Source organism: Triticum aestivum, chromosome 2B (genome assembly GCF_018294505.1).
Source record: "Triticum aestivum cultivar Chinese Spring chromosome 2B, IWGSC CS RefSeq v2.1, whole genome shotgun sequence".
Classification (NCBI taxonomy): domain Eukaryota; kingdom Viridiplantae; phylum Streptophyta; class Magnoliopsida; order Poales; family Poaceae; genus Triticum; species Triticum aestivum.
The window spans coordinates 175197133-175217079 of record NC_057798.1 but is presented as its reverse complement, the minus strand read 5'-3'; the positions used below and the strand labels follow the sequence as shown (position 1 = coordinate 175217079).

The 19947-nt window shown below is 47.9% G+C and overlaps 1 protein-coding gene across 1 annotated transcript; it reads right to left on the bottom strand.

Moving 5' to 3' along the window:
- Positions 1 to 1616: 1616 nt before the first annotated feature.
- On the bottom strand, positions 1617 to 7111 carry LOC123044182 (CDPK-related kinase 5). Its single transcript, XM_044466842.1, has 11 exons — positions 6244 to 7111; positions 5324 to 5454; positions 4503 to 4544; positions 4299 to 4407; positions 3885 to 3963; positions 3394 to 3690; positions 3206 to 3318; positions 2662 to 2769; positions 2514 to 2576; positions 2261 to 2428; positions 1617 to 2174 (listed from the first exon to the last, which is right to left on the bottom strand). The coding sequence occupies exons 1-11, from the start codon at positions 6805 to 6807 to the stop codon at positions 2034 to 2036; spliced, it is 1815 nt and encodes a 604-aa protein (XP_044322777.1). The 5' UTR covers positions 6808 to 7111; the 3' UTR covers positions 1617 to 2033.
- Positions 7112 to 19947: the final 12836 nt, after the last annotated feature.

Here is a 19947-nt window from a genome sequence, read left to right as displayed (position 1 = left end):
GTTCGGGGTTTTCGGCAGCGCGCTGGCGTGGACTTCACCGACACATTTGCCCCGGTTGTTAAACCGGGCACGATCCGCGCCGTGCTCCAGCTAGCCGTGTCCCGAGCATGGCCTGTGCATCAGTTGGATGTGTCCAATGCCTTCTTGCACGCCCACCTGGCTGAGCAGGTGTTCTGTGAGCAGCCCACCGGCTTCGTCGACGCCACGCATCCAGATCATGTGTGCTTGCTCTCCCGTTCGCTCTACAGGTTGAAGCAGGCACCTCGAGCCTGGTACCAGCGCATCGCCGCCTTCCTGCAGACGCTCGGATTTACATCGACTCGCTCCGATGCGTCCCTCTTCGTGTATCATCACGGAGTTGACACGGCCTACTTGCTGTTGTACGTCGACGACATCATTCTGACGGCATCCACTGTCCTGCTCCTCCAGCGGCTTACTGCTCGTCTTCGTGATGAGTTTGCCCTGAAGGACTTGGGTCCTCTGCATTATTTCCTTGGCATTGAGGTGGTTCGACGGCCAGATGGGTTCTTCCTGCATCAGCAGCGCTATGCCCATGAGCTTCTCGACCGAGCTGGCATGCTTAACTGCAAGCCCGCTCCCACGCCAGTCGACACCAAGGCCAAGGTCTCCGCTTTGGAGGGTTCACCTGCATCTGATGCGGTCTTCTACCGCTCCATTGTGGGCGCCCTGCAGTACCTGACCCTGACGCGCCCCGACTTGCAATATGCCGTTCAGCAGGTCTGTCTTCACATGCATGCTCCGCGCGACTCTCACTGGACTCTGGTGAAGCGTATCCTTCGATACATACGCGGCACCCAGTCCTTGGGACTTACGTTGACGGCCTCCGCCTCCACCGACCTCGTCGCCTACTCTGATGCGGACTGGGCTGGCTGCCCGGACACACGGCGCTCCACCTCGGGGTACTGTGTCTACCTTGGGCCGTCCCTGATCTCTTGGTCTTCCAAGCGACAGCCCACCGTCTCCCGCTCGAGTGCCGAGGCTGAGTATCGAGCAGTGGCTAACGTCGTTGCTGAATGCTTTTGGCTCCGTCAGCTGCACCAGGAGTTGCTTTGTGATGTTCACAAGGCTACGCTCGTCTACTGCGACAACGTCTCCGCCGTTTACCTCTTCGCCAACCCGGTCCATCATCGTCGAACGAAGCATATTGAGCTCGATATACACTTCGTTCGTGAGCAGGTGGCCCTTGGGCGCATCCGGGTCCTCCACGTCCCGACGGCGCAGCAGTTCGCCGACGTCATGACGAAAGGACTGCCTATTTCTGTTTTCAAGGAGTTCAGGTCCAGTCTTTGCGTCTCCGGCGACGCTTCGACTGCGGGGGGGGGGGGGGGGGGGGTTTCAAGGAGTTCAGGTCCAGTCTTTGCGTCTCCGGCGACGCTTCGACTGCGGGGGGGGGGGGGTGTTGAATATATGGTTTGTGTATGTATATTGTATAGTATGGCCCACCTCCTAGTCTTTGTATAGTTGAGGTTGTGGCCCACTTTGTACTCCATATATACGTGCACTTTGCACCGATCAATACATCGTGAAGCATTGCCAAAACAATCGTTTCCAACAAGTAAGAAAGTTGAAGCAAAAACCGGATGAGCAGCACAAAATTCAAGCATCTTCAACTCAATCAATATAACGGCACACTGACGACAAAAGGGTGACTCTGCTCCAGTTACATGAACGGGGGCATTTTACAACGCTGCCCACAGCGACAGGACATGGCTGGGCGGGCTATTCTAAGAGACTGTTAGAGGCATCACATGTTGCCGAGACACGGGTGAAATTTCCTTTTCCTAACCTACTCAAAGACGATGCTGATGAACTTTGAAGAGGACGGTGATGATAAGTACACGGGCGACCGCAAACAGAACTCTATACTCAAATTAGTGGCAAAACCAGGCGGGTTCTAGCGCAGGCAGCGCTCGTGTCGTGTCGACCTCAGTGTGCAGTCTTGGCCTTGCTTGCTAAGTTGGGCTGGGGCTGGGGCAGCATGAATTTGTACTGTCGTTAGAGATTATCAACAGCTATCTCATCTTTGACAGGGACCTGCTGGACATGCCATGCAGCAACTTGACAAACCCGAGGAAGCTGAGCTTCCCATCGGTGTGCCGGATCCAGTCCTGCAGAACAACGTGCAGCGGCACCGAGGGGCTGAGACCCAGTTCCTGAAACACCACAGGAAATGTGTGAAGAGACTCCAATTTTTATCAGTTAGGAAATGAACGTGGGTGGAGAGGAAGACATGACATACTGAAGCTAGTTCGTCAATTACAATGGCTCGATTGCCATCCTTCTCGAAAATTTCATAAGCTGATCTCGCATGTTGCTCCCATCTGTCTAATGCTTCAAGCTGGTGAACACTTACTGCAGCTGCACAGAACTCATGGAAGTCCATTCTTCTGTACTGAAGAGCACTCAACTGAAAAGACAATTCAGGTATACAGTGAGTACAATTTGTGCTGGAGGAAAATGATGTCTTAAGATCAACAACATAAGTAAGGTACCGAGACAAGAATCTCCTGAACTCGTGTTTCTTTCATCGCATCCGTGGCTTCTCTTGTTAAGGCCTGAAGAGGATGAAACAGGAAGAGTCAGCAGCGTAGCTTCAAAATGTATGGGAAAGAACATATCAGAGCTCTATGATGAACCAACCATTCTGATATTATCTAGAGTTATGCATCCATTTCTGTCAGGTTCTAATAAGGAAAACTGCCCTTTGAGATAGAAAAGCTCATCAACAGTCAAAGTCTTCGATAAAGCCTGTAGTGGATCAAGAAAAATACGTCAATGGCTGCAGCTTGCAGAGAAAAGTAAAAGAGATCAGGCATGGGTGTCAAAAGAAAAGCTTGAGAACACAAATTTGAATTTCAAATAAAGTGGTATCCCCTTTTTAAGTTATTTTAACAGGAGAGGATTGCAAGAAAACATAACTGTCCAAGCATTTCGTTCTAGAACTTATAAAGGTATGGTACAAAAAGTAGGCTCCCGAAAAAACATTTACGGAAATTGTATGCATGTAATGATAAATACTACTCCCTCCGTCCCACAATGACGGAGGGAGTAGGTTACTGCACAACCATTCAAAGCCCTGGGTAGAAAAATGCTGTATAGAAGCAAGTCCAAATTTGAAGAAGCAACACATATATCTTTGTGGAATAACAGGAGAAAAATCAGAACAGGTTTTATCAATGCAGACCTTCAGAGCAGCTTTACGTAATGATGAAGAACGAATATAAGCTTTGATAAGACGGAATATAAGGACGTCCAATGGCATCTTGATGTCATTGTAATTTCTAATCCATGGATGACCTGAAAAACATAATATAAGGTGGAGTTAGCAATGTAAGTTTTAAATTCGATCCATACAGACAGATTGAAACTCACCTAAAGCTTGTGCTGCAGTCATCCTTCTACGTGGATCCTTGCACAGCAAGCGCTTAACAAAGTCCATTGCTTCTGGAGTTAGAGAAGGCCAAGGTGCCTCATTATAACTGGGGTCAGCTTTGAGAACAGAACGGAATATGCCAGATTCAGTGCGTGCCCAAAAAGGGCGGCTGCCACAAAGGAGGATATATGCAATGACACCTATACTCCATACATCCGCTTCTGTGCTATAGCATCTATGTAGAACTTCCGGAGCAACATAATAAGCACTTCCAACTATATCATTTAGTCTCTCATCTGCATAAGGTATTAGAACATTGCATTAAAAAAGTGCTAGTGGGTAGTATTATCTTCACTGATGGCAAGTACTCCCTCCGTAAAGAAATATAAGAGCATTTAGATCACTAAAGTAGTGATCTAAATGCTCTTATATTAGTTTACAGAGGGAGTACAAATCAACAGATATGTAGATTGATGAGCAAGAAACTAACCTGGTTTTACAAAGTCTGATAATCCAAAGTCAATTGTCTTAAGTTGAGAGTTCTCATCTTTCGAAGTAAAAAGAAAATTCTGAAGAGAAAAAACACAAACATTTTAGAAATCCATTGCAATGTCAAATACAATAACAGTAAAATTATATCTTATTCACAGGAGAAGACAAAGGCAATACAATAAATAAACCATCTAAGGAATGCCATGAACAAATTATACGTCTCTTGAAATAGTGTAAATTTTTTTCGGAAAGGAGGTTCGAACATTGGAAGTAGAAACAGGTAACCATCACCATTTGCCTTAAAAGACATGGCTTGTTTACCAGCGCTGTTTAAATCATCACTTTCTAATATCTCAAACATGGTAATGATGACAACTGATGAGATGCAGGTAAAACTGAAAAGGCACTTCACCTCTGGTTTGAGATCCCTGTGAACCACTCCTTGGATGTGGCAAAAAGCGACAACATTCAATATTTGGACCAGGACAGACTTTGCATCATCCTCGGAGTACTTCCCACCTCTACTTAAAATGAATGCAAAACATAAGCTATATTAAAGTATTTCGTAATAAACCATAATGTTGTATACCATAATGTAAGTTTATTTGTAGCTTACCTGGAAAGTATTCTATCCAGAAGCTCCCCGCCCTCACACAACCTAAACAACGGGATTTTTAGTTAAATATTAAAAAAAAACTAAACACAGAGTGCATGGCATTTGAAATCCAGAATATAGCGTACAGGGATCACCATCAGCAGAAGGTATAGAAGCTAAACATAGATGCCAAAAAAAAGATGTCTAATATAAGACAACATTCAACGACCTGTAGTAATGACATCATCTGGATTTGGCCATATCTGGAAATCCTTTTTATTGGCGAAATATTTGTTGTCAAGTTTGGGCAATTGGACGGAAAAATAAAAGAGTATCCAGTTGCACTGCAAGCATATTTAAAACAGTGTGGCTGCCCCAAATGACATTAATGTATGTTCATTTTCATCATGCATTATCAAGTGATAACTGCTACCAGATTATTTAAACTGCCAGTAACTAACGTACGAACAAGAACTAACCTAAGAACTGAAAAGGTAACTAACCGTCCAGACATATGGATGAAATAACATATGGTTGTTAAAGACGTTTTTAAGCACACAAGATAACACATTTATATGCTTCTGAAAGGTAATTATTGCTGCACCAACAATTAGTAGATCAAAGAATCTTAATAAAAAGGGACTGTGGAAAACTATTGAAGTTGGGTTAATAAACTGGAACTGATTATTCAGTGAGTTTGTTTTCTATGCTTGTAGTTGAGAGTATTGATAACGAGGGCAAAAAGCTACTCTACTCTACTTGACATCTTAAGGAGAGCATCCTCATAGCATGTAAAATTGAAGGTCAAAACACATTGTGACTATCAAGGTACTGGAACTTACTCCATGACTATGTAGACATTTTCGTTGTCCTCATATGCATCATAAAACTGAACCAAGTTCTTGTGCCCTGCTAAAGCCTTCAAAATTTTCACCTCCCTCCGGACATCCTCTATAGCAATGGATGTTGTCATCTGACAAGAGATTAGAGCAACTTCAGATGATACTAAAAAAATGTACATACAAGGACTAAGGAACTAAGTTCATGCCTAGCTATGACAAAATGATGGTATTAATCCTCAAGTAAGCACTGAAACGTGGTGACCCAAATAACGGAGATTGCAACCATGGAGAGCTTAAACCAGATGGCACAGCGATAAAAGAGCAATAGGCAAAGTAGTTACGGAATATCAAGTGTAAACTCCATAACAAAAAATGACAGGACCTGCTCAGATCTCATCATTCAAGTGGGCATATTTAATATTTTACAGCACATAAGTTAATATGTTACCTAGTACGTGCCATGCAACAATGCTGAACGTAGAAGATCTCGTAATCCATATTATTCTTATATACAGGTACGATGCATGTGATAAAATTAGATATTCTTTTTACAATGCACGATGTGGATCAATAGCATGTTAGTACATGAACCCTGCCCATGATGTCAGGGAACACCTGTAACAAGGCACATCTACTCACTATACTCCTGTAGACAAGAAGGGGCCACGCTTCTTAGGAAATGAACAGGCATGCATCCAGTTCTCAAAAACTTTGATTAGATTAGTGAGTAGTTGCTTTCAGGAGAACATGCTTTACCTTTCTCTGTTCAACAAAATATGAAGGACATTTATACGGCATCATTCAAAAGCACAAAAGTCATGAGAGTAGCGCATTATCCAACAGAAATTCACAAATCTAAACTAGCGCGGCATCAACTTTCAGAAAAAAAGCGTTTGCAGAAGTTGCAGGTAGGTCATCACCTTGGCCTTGGGGATGACCTTGACGGCGACGGCGTCCCCCTTGCGCGCGCCCTTCCTGATCCTGGCGGCGCAGGTGTAGCCGAAGTGGCCCCTCCCGACCTCGTCCCCGAGGTCGTACTTGGCGGCGAAGCCCTTGTTGAAGCCGAAGCCCTTGTCGAGGCCCCTCCCGCCGTCGCTGTCGCCGCCCTCCTCGGGGATCGCCGGGCGCGACGGGCCGTGCCTCCGCGCGAGCGCCTGGCGGATGTGCTTGGCGGGCGAGGGCGGCGGGAAGGGCAGGCGCAGGAGGCGCCTGGCCGGGGTGGTGGGCGCCGGGGACTTGGAGCCCGCCGGGGCGGGGGACTTGGAGGAGGTCCTCGGGGAGGCCGCGGAGGAGGAGAAGAGGTGGTGCGCCGGGCTGGGGCTGGGCGTGGAGAAGGGGAAGAAGGGGGAGGACGTCCAGTGCTTCTTGGAGGCCGGCGTGGCGGGCGCCGTGGAGGAGGCCGGCGGGGGCGTGGCCGGCGCGGGTGGCGGCGGGGATGCGCCGTCGGCGTCGCGGGTGCGCGGCTTGGCGTGGCAGCCCCCCATGGGCGGGCGCCGGGTGGGATCTGGATCGCGCTGCTGGCGGTGGGGCGCGCGCTAGGAGGAGGAAGAGTAGGCGGCCATGGCGGAGAGGAGAGAGAGAGAGAGAAGGAAAGAGCGAGCTTTTAGTTGGAGTGTGGGGACTGGACTGGAGTGAATTGAAACGGGGAAGGTGGAGTGGGAGTAATGGTGGCCCGACCCCGACCCCGAGCCCAGGCCGAGGGTGGCGAGAGAGCGCGGCTAGCCCTTTTTTTCTGCTTCGATTAGATGTAGGTTTGGTTTCGATGGCGGCGATTAAGCCATGGATCCCTATCCTTGCTTTTGGGGATGGGGCTTAAATTTTGGCCGGGACTGGAGCTGGAGCTGGAGAGGGTTGCTTTCCAGCCGATGTGAGACTGGCCGGATTAGTCGCTGTCGCCCTTGTTCGCTTGCGCTTTTCGGGTGGAGCACGAGATCTCCCGACTTGTTTTCGAAAACAGCTGCGCACAGTCAGGAGATTGGGGTGGGAAACAACTGAATGAATGAGGTTTATCGACGTTGTTGTTGTCTGTAAATCGCCGCGGCCGAAAGCAACCCCCGTCCTTAGCTTGTGCTGCACTTATGCCAATTGCTGGACGCCCTATTTATTTTGGGCGGTACGTGCTGTGGTGCCCGGAGATTAGCTTTGTGTCCACTTTAAATTGAATTGAATTGAGTGGAATGGGGTCCCAAGTCTCGCCCCGTTTCTCGTTGGATTTTGGCATCATGTCTATTCCTCCCTCCCAATCTTGTATAAGAAGAGCATTATTGGCTTTCTTTCATCAAGACTGTAAAATACACCTAGCAGAAAAAGTAATCCTAGCAATAATAGCAAACAAACAAATCAAATCCATGCGAATTGGGGTTTGGCCCTGGGTGGAGATCCTGGATCTGTGGAATCCTTTCAACATCCACCACCAAAGTCATGGTAAATGGAGACCCCGGCGACACCATCTATAACTGCAAGGGGCTGCGACAAGGGGATCCGATATCGCCGATGCTATTCATTCTTACTATGGAACCGTTGCAGAGGTTGTTTCAGAGGGCCACGACTAGTGGTGCGTTGGAGCCCTTGGCACATACAGGTATGAGGCAGCGCCTTGTCTATATTCGTTGATGATGTGGTGGTGTTCATCAAGCCCAAGTCCACGGAGCTAGACATATGCAAGAACATTCTGGAAATGTTTGGAGAGGCTTCGGGCTTGAGGATAAACATGGGCAAATCGGTGGCCCTACCGATAAGATGCAATGATCAGGAGGCAGGTACGGTGTGTCATCGGCTGGGATGCCCGAGAGGGGCTTTTCCAATTAAGTACCTTGGGCTGCCGCTGACCTTGAGGAAGCAGTCCGCGGCACAAATGCAGTTTCTAGTTGATCAGATGGCAAATTGTCTGCCTAAGTGGAAAGCGGCTCTAATGCCGAAGAGTGGGCGGCTTACATTGGTGAAGTCTGTGCTCTGTGCCATGCCCATCCACGCCATGATGGCGCTCGACTTACCAAAGAAGACGATTGCGGCAATGAACAAAGTGTGTAGAGGCTTCCTATGGTGCAGAAGAGCGGAAGCTAACGGAGGGAACTGTGCGGTTGCTTGGGATTCGGTGTGTGCGCCGAAGTGGGCTGGTGGCTTAGGGATACCTAACCTTGGATGGCTGAATGTGGCCATGCAAGCCAGGTGGGCATGGCTCACAAGAGTGGACACGAGTAGACCTTGGAGCGAGTTCAAGATCAAGATCCCCAAAGAAGCTAAGTTACTTGTCCAGGCGGCTATGAGGAGTGAAGCAAACTGTGGTCTCCATACACTTTTTTGGGAGGATCGTTGGCTAGATGGTATGCGGATACAAGAGATTGCTTCAACAATATATGGTATGATCCCAAGGCGGACCAGATTGACGAGATCAGTCGCCCAGGCTGTGCAAAATGGGTCTTGGGCATCGGATGTTGGCCCGAATATTGGTGAGGGAGCATTGCAGGAGTACTTACAGCTTTGGATCAAAGTAAGCACGTGGGAGCAGCAGGCGGATGGGCCGGACTTGGTCGGTTGGTCATGGGAGACCAACTGCCGTTTCTCGGTGCGCTCGGCTTACGCGGCAAAATTTTGGGGACGGACGGTTGAGCCTATGGCAGAGCTGACCTGGAAGTCTCACGCCCCAGCTACCTGCAAGTTTTTTGCTTGGCTTGCCTTAAGAAACAGGTGTTGGACCTCTGACAGACTGGCGAGGAGAGGCCTCCCACACCAGGATGCATGCCCCTTATGCGACCAGGAGGACGAAACGATTGATCATGTGCTACTGACGTGCGTCTTTGCCAAGTCAGCGTGGGCTGCAGTATGTGAGGCGCTGGGCATGCTGGACTGGACTCCGACTGCACATGATTCCTTAGCCATCTGGCTTGCGGAGAAGCATGGGACTAACGGCTGGCACAAGAAGGATCTTCATACGGTTTTCTTGCTGACTTTGTGGGAGCTGTGAAAGCATCGCAATGCTATTGTGTTTGATGGGGTGGGGCATCACCTTCGTTAGGTGTTTTACTAGGTAGAGTAAGGTCGGAAGGAAGAATGTGGTCTATTGCCGGCAAGTTTAAGAGAGACATGGACACCTTCTTCCTTCGGCTTGAACGGTGGGCTAGTAGTGAGGATTAGGAGTGTTGTAATATGAACCTTGGAACTATGGTGGAGGCACTCTTTACCTTTCTTCTATAATATATAATATGCACACTCGTGCATATTCGAAAAAAAATCCATGCGAAACTATGCGGTCAAGGTCAAGATCCATGAGAAGCCTGCGCTTCTTCTGCATCATCCCACCGCGTGCCTGCCTGCATGAAGAAGCTACTCTACTGTGCCACAGTAGAGAATTGTGTGCAGTGGTGGTAGTATCTTAATCCCGGTCATTAAAAGAGCAACAGAAGAATACTCCATTGTGTCAGTGTGCGTCACACGCCGCCCGATGCGCGACCCGACCCAGCACGACGTCAACCTCATCATCCATCCTCCAAAGCAACGCAACGGCTTTAAACCTCCCTCCTCCCGTACTACTGATATGGGGTCCACGCGCAACATAGATTACGGGGCAGCGAAAACAAAAATAAAATAAAGGGAGAGGGCCGAAAAGCGGAGGCGTAGAAGCGGGCAAAGGAGGCGAGGCGAGGAGTAAAGATAAAGGGAGCGCGCGGGCGGGCCGGCGGCCATTTAGTTAAGCTCACGTGTCCTGCCATGGCCGCGCGCCCTGTCTCATGCATCATGACGACGACCAAGAAGATGAAATACGGTTGTGCGGCACAGTGCCATGCGCATGCAGACACATCTTCTGGCTCTCGAACCACATCGGCGTTGGTAGACAGCGGCAGAGAGCTGTCAGGAAATGGTTTGGTTTGGTTCACTTGTCTGGTAAACAGATCTTATCTTCCTTTTTCCGGCGTGTCTTGTGCTTAGTGTAACAGTGTGTGCGTGAGCACGCAATTGTTCTCGGGGCAAGGACGGTATGGTACTGGCGGTACGAATGTGGTATGCACGATCCTATCTATGAAAAAGAAAGGACGCCGTACCGTTGGTTTGGTGCAAACAGGCGTTATTGAAAGCTGAGGGTACACCGTACGTACACGGACAATTTCTTTGGATGCAAATCTTCCTATAAATAAATGCAAAGAGGACATGTAGTAGTGTATGCTCATGGCTTCTGCTTGTGGTAGTGCTAGTGGTACTTGTTCCTGGCTTTACGCGAGAGTTACCTGTTGTTGCATGCTTCTGTTTTGGGAGGGATGAGCAAAGCAAAGTACTATACGTACTAGCAAGCAAACACATGTGAAAGTCACCTTGCATTGAGCTTTCTCCGTCGCTTGGTTAGGGCATTTCTAACGGCGGCCCGCAAATTTTCTCCCGCATCCGTTCATGGACACGAATGCGAAATGCCGCCATACAATGCTATCGCGTATATATCTGTCAGTAAAGGGAATTTGAAATTCAAATTTAGACTGATCCACACGGCGCGCCGGATTGCATGCCTAATAACAACAGAGAAAGGGAGTATGCTTAGTTTTTACATGCCCGAATCCAAAAAAATATTAGCCCGATAGTCCATGCAATTATTTGCCCTACCGGATCGGCAATCCCAGCCGTCTGCTCCCAATCAGGGTGTCGTCGCCGCTGCGTAGACAGCCTCTGCGTCCGCATCCGCCTCGTCCTCATGGCCCGCTGCTATCAATTGACAACTACAACATCTGGTAGCGAGCGGATTGCACGATCATTTTTGTATCGGCGTCCAAAGAGTCCAGATTCAAGGTCAACATCTTGGCATCCTCACTTTGGCGGTGGTCTCCAATTTCTTTTCCTCGAGTGCGACCTTCCTCTCTTCGATCATGGTCCTCCTCTCTTCGAGCTTGACCTTGTTGTCAGTCGCCTCTATCAACAATTTGAATCTCTCCGCCTTTTTCTCCTCCTTGAGGTTCGAGCGCTTCACGCATGCCTCCTCCTTCTTCGACAAGATGTCCTCGAACCTCTCCGTTAGCTAGGCCGCCGCACCTTCTCGTTTCGCCCTCTTGTCGGTGTCAAAACCGGCAGATCTCTGGTAGGGGGGCCCAAGTTGTTCGTCTGAAGATCAATGGTAACAATGGAGAAGGGACACGGTATTTACCCAGGTTTGGGCCCTCTTAATGAAGGTAAAACCCTACTCCTGCTTGATTATACTTGAGGGTATAGGGGTTACAAGAGTTGATCTACCTCGAGATCGATTCGGCTAACCCTAGATAACTAGCCTAGCAGTATTGTTATGATCTTGCCTCCGACCTAACCCTCCGGTTTATATAGACACCGGAGGGGCTTAGGGTTGTACAAAGTTGGTTTTACAAAAAGGAATAAAATATCTGGACACCTACACTTGCCATCCACGCATGTGAGAGTTCCCACCGGACACGAGAGATAATCTTCTGCTTGTATCTTGACGGCCCATCAGTCCGGCCCACATCAATAGACCGGACGCCCGAGGACCCCTAATCCAGGACTCCCACAGTAGCCCCTGAACCAGTCTTCAATGATGATATATTCAGCGCTTCAGATTGTCTTCGGCATTGCAAGGCGGGTTCCTTAAAGAATACACATCGGCTTTCCTCTGTAAAAGAATTGTATTCGGCTTTTCGCAATTGACGGAGTCCTGGATTATGGGGTCCTCGGGGAGCCGGCCTATGTGACATGGGCCGAGCTGATGGGCCGTGAAGATACAAGACAGAAGGCATTCTCTCGTGTCCGGATGGGACTCTCCTTTGCGTGGATGACAAGCTTGGCGTCCGGATGTATAGTTTCCTTCCTCTGTAAACCGACTTTGTACAACCCTAGTCCTCTCCGATGCCTATATAAACCGGAGGGCGTAGTCCATAGTGGTAATCACAATCATACAGGCTAGACATCTAGGGTTTAGCCATCACGATCTCGAGGTAGATCAACTCTTGTAATCCCTATACTCATCAAAGTCAATCAAGCAGGAAGTAGGGTATTACCTCCATTAAGAGGGCCCGAACCTGGGTAAACATCATGTCCCCTGCCTCCTGTTACCTTCAATCCTTAGACGCACAGTTCGGGAACCCCTACTCGAGATCTGCCGGTTTTGACACCGACATTGGTGCTTTCATTGAGAGTTCCTCTGTGCCGTCGATAGAAGGGTTGATGGCTCGCCTTGTCATCAAGGACAGTATCACTTCTGGAGGAGCCCTAGCTTGAGGGAAAACCCTTCAGCTTGGCAGCTATACCATGGGCACTCGTTCGGCCATTAAGCCAAAGGTAGCCCAGCCTGTCACCGAAAATCGCCTCCGCGTAGGCCCTGAGTACTCTGGCAAGATGGATCTGGCAGATGTATTAGCCTTAAATGAACTGCTAGATCGCATCGCCGCCCTGGGGGTCGCAACCGACTATGATTAGATTGGGCTTAAACCCGATCAGAGAGAAATCAAATCTCCATCGATCACCCATCTGGTGGCAATTGTGGAGGAACAAGCTAACAATAACTCTTCTCCTACGTTGAGAACAAGGTATGTTCGGATTTCCAAGCTTGAAGAGCCGGACACCCACCCTCGGGAGGACACTTCTTGTCCTCCGAACATAGAATCGGGCGTTGAGCCTAAGAACTCACCGGACGCTCCGGAGCCCGGGCTTGTAACCTCGGAAATTCTTCAGAGTCTGGACTTCACAATGGGTCAAGGTTCGGATTCAAGCCCTCCCACCCACCACAAGCAATATTCTCCAAGCAATCCCGGTCCTCCCAACATATGCGACTTAATGTACGTGCGACAGCAGCCTCAGGAAATAGTCCACCACTTTTGGGCCATATTCCTCCTTGTTAAAAACAAGATCAAAGATTGTTGCGACGATGACGCGGTCTCGGTATTTTGCAACAATTGTACAAATGAGGGAATCCTTAATGCCCTCAACCGCCATCGTGTACTGCACTTTGCAGATTTGGCACACATAGTACAGAAGTATTGCGCAATGGAAAGCGCGTGGAAAACCCAGACAGCCCGCTGGGAACCACATGCCTCTAGGCCATCTCCCGGACGGGCAAAAAGGATGCACCCTCGCGGAGCACCTAATCATCACCCGTGGATAAGAAAATCAAGCCCTTTATGGGGCATAGAATTGTCCTCGAGGAATGGCTTGACAAGCCCTGTCAAATTCACATGACTCCGATAACCGAACCAATGCATAGCCTCCAAGCATGTTGGATACTCCGGCGAGTGGCCAAGAGTGGCGAGGGTATCCTCACCAACAACACCCCAGAGAACTACTCTTCGGAGGACAACGATCTCAAAGTATTCACAGTCTTCAAGACCTTTTCATCAAATAATCGGCCCAAAAGGGCGCTCCGCGACATCACCGAAGTCTGCCAAGTGGCAGCAGTAAATCCTTGGAACAGTACGGCAATCACTTTCAATGCTGATGACAAACCAACATCCCACTCAGTCCAGGCACCAGCCGCTTTGGTTCTAAACCCAATCGTGGATGGCTTTCGGCTCACTAAAGTGCTAATGGACGGCGGCAACGGACTAAACCTCATCTATGAAGACACGCTCAATAAAATGCAAATGGACAGGAGTCGCATTGAGCAAAGTAACACAACCTTTCGAGGTATTATCCCTAGCGGGAAGCAAGATGCTCGGGGAAAATCAAACTCAATGTAGTATTCGGCAAGCCAGAGAACTATAGGTCCGAAGAGTTACTCTTACATGCGGCACCTTTTAATAGTGGGTATCACGCCCTGCTGGGGTGAGACACATTCACACGCTTCCAAGCCGTACCCCATTACGGGTATATGAAGCTTAAAATGCCCGGGCCCAATGGAGTTATCACTGTCACCAGTGATCCAGACATAGCACTCCGCGCCGAAAACAAAACTGCCTCTCTAGCCTTCGAGGCTTTATCCGAGGCCCTCGTGACCGAACAATTAACCACCCTCCATTCCACAGTGGATAGGGATGACGTAATCCTGGATAAGAGACCCAAATCCACTTCCTTCAAGCTAGTAGACGAAATAGTCAAATTTCAAGTCCACCCGACAAACCCCAAGAAGACAGCTTCCATTGGGGCACAGCTGGATCTGACAGTCGACGCTGCATTACGTGCATTCCTGCGTGAGAACTGGGACATCTTTGCCTGGCACCCCTCGGATATGCCAGGTATCCCACGAAGACTGGCCGAGCATAGTCTCAATATACTGAAAGGATACAAACCAGTCAAGCAAACGTTGCGCGGATTTTCCGAACCCAAACGACAGGCTATGGGGGAGGAGCTAGCCAAGCTACTCGAAGCCGGGTTTATCAGAGAGATCAAACATCCGGACTGGCTAGCAAACTTGGTCATGGTACCGAAGAAGGATAAATCCTGGCACCTGTATGTCAATTTCAAAGACTTTATTAAGGCTTGCCCTAAGGATCCCTTCCCACTGCCTCACATCGACCAGATTATTGACGCGACCGCTGGACACGATTCTCTGTGTTTCCTCGACACATACTCTGGATACCATCAAATCAAGATGAAAGAATCCGACCAAGCCGCAACGGCATTCATCACCCCGTATGGACCCTTTTGCTTCAACACTATGCCTTTCGGGCTCAAGAACGCCAGTGCAACCTACCAACGCATGATTCAAACATGCCTGGAAAAGCAAATCGTCAAAACTGTGGAGGCATATGTAGATGACGTAGTCATCAAAACCAAGCATGTTGAATCATTGGTGGATGACTTATGCCTTACATTTGACAACCTCCGAGCATATAACATACGTCTCAATCCGAAAAAATGCATTTTCGGCGTTCCAGCCGGAAAAATGCTTGGGTTCATCGTCTCCAATAGAGGAATCGAAGCAAACCCAGCCAAAATCCGAGCCCTGTTACAGTTGGCAACACCAACAGACCTCAAGCAGGTCCAAAAACTAGCTAAGTGTCTGGCAGCTTTGAGCCGTTTCATATCCAGACTAGGGGAAAAGGCATTGGCATTTATATCGCCTGCTCCGACGCACTCACCACTTCGTGTGGACGGACGCTGCCACAACCGGACTGGAAGAAATAAAAACTTTGTTAGCAAGTAACCCAATCCTGGCTGCACCAAACGTTGGTGAACCGATGTTGCTCTTGTTGGAAATATGCCCTAGAGGCAATAATAAATTGGTTATTATTATATTTCCTTGTTCATGATAATCGTTTATTATCCATGCTATAATTGTATTGATAGGAAACTCAGATACATGTGTGGGTACATAGACAACACCATGTCCCTAGTAAGCCTCTAGTTGACTAGCTCGTTGATCAATAGATGGTTACGGTTTCCTGACCATGGACATTGGATGTCGTTGATAACGAGATCACATCATTAGGAGAATGATGTGATGGACAAGACCCAATCCTAAGCCTAGCACAAAGATCGTGTAGTTCATATGCTAAAGCTTTTCTAATGTCAAGTATCATTTCCTTAGACCATGAGATTGTGCAACTCCCGGATACCGTAGGAATGCTTTGGGTGTACCAAACGTCACAATGTAACTGGGTGGCTATAAAGGTGCACTAAGGGTATCTCCGAAAGTGTCTGTTGGGTTGGCACGAATCGAGACTGGGATTTGTCACTCCGTGTGACGGAGAGGTATCTCTGGGCCCAATCGGTAGGATATCATCATAATGTGCACAACGTGACCAAGGGGTTGATCACGGGATGATGTGTTATGGAACGAGTAAAGAGACTTGCCGGTAACGAGATTGAACAAGGTATCGAGATACCGACGATCGAATCTCGGGCAAGTACTATACCGCTAGACAAAGGGAATTGTATACGGGATCGATTGAGTCCTTGACATCGTGGTTCATCCGATGAGATCATTGTGGAACATGTGGGAGCCAACATGGGTATCCAGATCCCGCTGCTGGTTATTGACCAGAGAACGTCTCGGTCATGTCTGCATGGTTCTCGAACCCGTAGGGTCTACACACTTAAGGTTCGATGACGCTAGGGTTATAAAGGAAGTTTGTATGTGGTTACCGAATGTTGTTCGGAGTCCCGGATGAGATCCCGGACACCACGAGGAGTTCCAGAATGGTCCGGAGGTAAAGATTTATATATGGGAAGTCCTGTTTTGGTCACCGGAAAAGTTTCGGGTTTTATCGGTAATGTACCGGGACCACCGGGAGGGTCCCGGGGGTCCACCAAGTGGGGCCACCGGCCCTAGAGGGCTGCATGGGCCAAGTGTGGGAGGGGACCAGCCCCAGGTGGGCTGGTGCGCCCCCCCACATGGGCCCAAGGCGCCTAGGGTTTGGGGCGGGGGCGCCCCACCTTGCTTGGGGGGCAAGTTTCCCCCTCTCCACCCCTTGGCCGCCCCCCTATATGGGATCTAGGGCTGGCCGCCGCCCCTAGGGGTGGAAACCTAGGTGGGGGCGCAGCCCCCTCTCCCCCTATATATAGTGGAGGCAAAGGAGCAGCCCAACACACGAAGTTCTTCTCCGGTTGGCGCATCCCTACCTCTCTTTCTCCTCATATCTCGCGGTGCTTGGCGAAGCCCTGCTGGATTACCACGCTCCTCCATCACCACCACGCCGTTGTGCTGCTGCTGGATGGGGTCTTCATCAACCTCTCCCTCTCTCCTTGCTGGATCAAGGCATGGGAGACGTCACCGGGTTGTACGTGTGTTGAACACGGAGGTGCCGTCCGTTCGGCACTAAGATCTCCGGTGATTTGGATCACGACGAGTACTACTCCTTCAACCCCGTTCTCTTGAACGCTTCCGCTTAGCGATCTACAAGGGTATGTAGATGCACTCTCCTTCCCCTCGTTGCTGGTTTCTCCATACAAAGATCTTGGTGACACGTAGGAAAATTTTAAATTTCTGCTACGTTCCCCAACAGTGGTATCAGAGCTAGGTCTATTGCGTAGATTCTTTGCACGAGTAGAAGACAAAGTAGTTGTGGGTGTTGATTTTGTTCAATATGCTTACCATTACTAGTCCAATCTTGTTTCGACGGTATTGTGGGATGAAGCGGCCCGGACCGACCTTACACGTACACTTACGTGAGACAGGTTCCACCGACTGACATGCACTTGGTGCATAAGGTGGCTAGCGGGTGCCAGTCTCTCCCACTTTAGTCAGAACGGATTCGATGAAAAGGGTCCTTATGAAGGGTAAATAGCAATTGGCATATCACGTTGTGGTTTTGCGTAGGTAAGAAACATTCTTGCTAGAAACCCATAGCAGCCACGTAAAACATGCAAACAACAATTAGAGGACATCTAACTTGTTTTTGTAGGGTATGCTATGTGATATGATATGGCCAAGAAGAATGTGATGAATGATATGTGATGTATGAGATTGATCATGTTCTTGTAATAGGAATCACGACTTGCATGTCGATGAGTATGACAACCGGCAGGAGCCATAGGAGTTGTCTTAATTTATTGTATGACCTGCGTGTCATTAAACAACGCCATGTAATTACTTTACTTTATTGCTAACCGGTAGCCATAGTAGTAGAAGTAATAGTTGGCGAGACAACTTCATGAATACACGATGATGGAGATCATGGTGTCATGACGGTGACGATGATCATCATGGAGCCCCGAAGATGCAGATCAAAAGGAGAAAAATGATATTGGCCATATCATGTCACTATTTGATTGCATGTGATGTTTATCATGTTTATGCATCTTATTTGCTTAGAACGACGGTAGTAAATAAGATGATCCCTCATTAAAATTTCAAGAAAGTGTTCCCCCTAACTGTGCACCGTTGCGAAAGTTCGTCATTTCTAAGCACCACGTGATGATCGGGTGTGATAGATTCTAACGTTCACATACAACGGGTGTAAGCCAGATTTACACACGCGAAACACTTAGGTTGACTTGACGAGCCTAGCATGTACAGACATGGCCTCGGAACACAAGAGACCGAAAGGTCGAGCATGAGTCGTATAGTAGATACGATCAACATGAAGATGTTCACCGATGATGACTAGTCCGTCTCACATGATGATCGAACACGGCCTAGTTGACTCGGATCATGTAATCACTTAGATGACTAGAGGGATGTCTATCTAAGTGGGAGTTCATTAGATGAACTTAATTATCCTGAACATAGTCAAAAGGTTTTTGCAAATTATGTCGTAAGCTTGTGCTTTAGTTCTACTGTTTTAGATATGTTCCTAGAGAAAATATAGTTGAAAGTTGACAGTAGCGATTATGCGGACAGTAGAAAGCTTATGTCCTTAATGCACCGCTCAGTGAGCTGAACCCCAAACGTCGTCTGTGGATGTTTTGAACATCGGCCATACACGCTTTGATAACTACGTGATAGTTCAGTTAAACGGTTTAGAGTTGAGGCACCAAAGACGTTTTCGAAACGTCGCAGAACATATGAGATGTTTCGAGGGCTGAAATTGGGATTTCAGGCTCGTGCCCACGTCAAGAGGTATAAGACCTCCGACGATTTTCTTAGCCTGCAAACTAAGGGAGAAAAGCTCAATCGTTGAGCTTGTGCTCAGATTGTCTGAGTGCAACAATCACTTGAATCGAGTGGGAGTTGATCTTCCAGATGAGATAGTGATGTTTCTCCAAAGTCATTGCCACCAAGCTGCTAGAGCTTCATGATGAACTATAACATATCAGGGATAGATATGATGATCCTTGAGGTATTCGTGATGTTTGACACCGCGAAAGTAGAAATCAAGAAGGAGCATCAATTGTTGATGGTTGGTGAAACCACTAGTTTCAAGAAGGGCAAGGGCAAGAAGGTATACTTCATGTAACAGCAAATCAGCTGCTGCTCTAATGAAGAAACCCAAGATTGAATCCAAACCCGAGACTAAGTGCTTCTGTAATAAGGGGAACAACCACTGAAGCAGAATCACCCTAGATACTTGGTAGATGAGAAGGCTGGCAAGGTTGATAGAAGTATATTGGATATACATTAAGTTAATGTGTACTTTACTAGTACTCCTAGTAGCACCAAGGTATTAGATACCGGTTCGGTTGCTAAGCGTTAGTAACTCGAAATAAAAGGCTACGGAATAAACGGAGACTAGCTAAAGGTGAGATGACGATATGTGTTGGAACTGTTTCCAAGTTTGATATGATCAAGCATCGTATACTCCCTCTACCATAGAGATTGGTGTTAAACCTAAATAATTGTTATTTGGTGTTTGCGTTGAGCATAGACATGATTGGATTATGTCTATCGCAATACGGTTATTCATTTAAGGAGAATAATGGTTACTCTGGTTTTTGAATAATACCTTCAATGGTATTGCACCTAAAATGAATGGTTTATTGAATCTCGATTATAGTGATACACATGTTCATGCCAAAAGATACAAGATAGTAATGATAGTACCACCTACTTGTGGCACTGCCATGTAAGTCATAAAAACGCATGAAGAAGCTCCATGTTGATGGATCTTTGGACTCACTCATTTTTGAAAAGTTTGAGACATGCAAACCATGTCTATTGGTGTATACGCATGAAGAAACTCCATGCAGATGGATCGTTTGGACTCACTTGATTTTGAACCACTTGAGATATGCAAATTATACCACATGGGCAAGATGACTGAAAAAGCCTCGTTTTCAGTAAGATGGAACAAGAAAGCAACTTGTTGGAAGTAATACATTTTGAT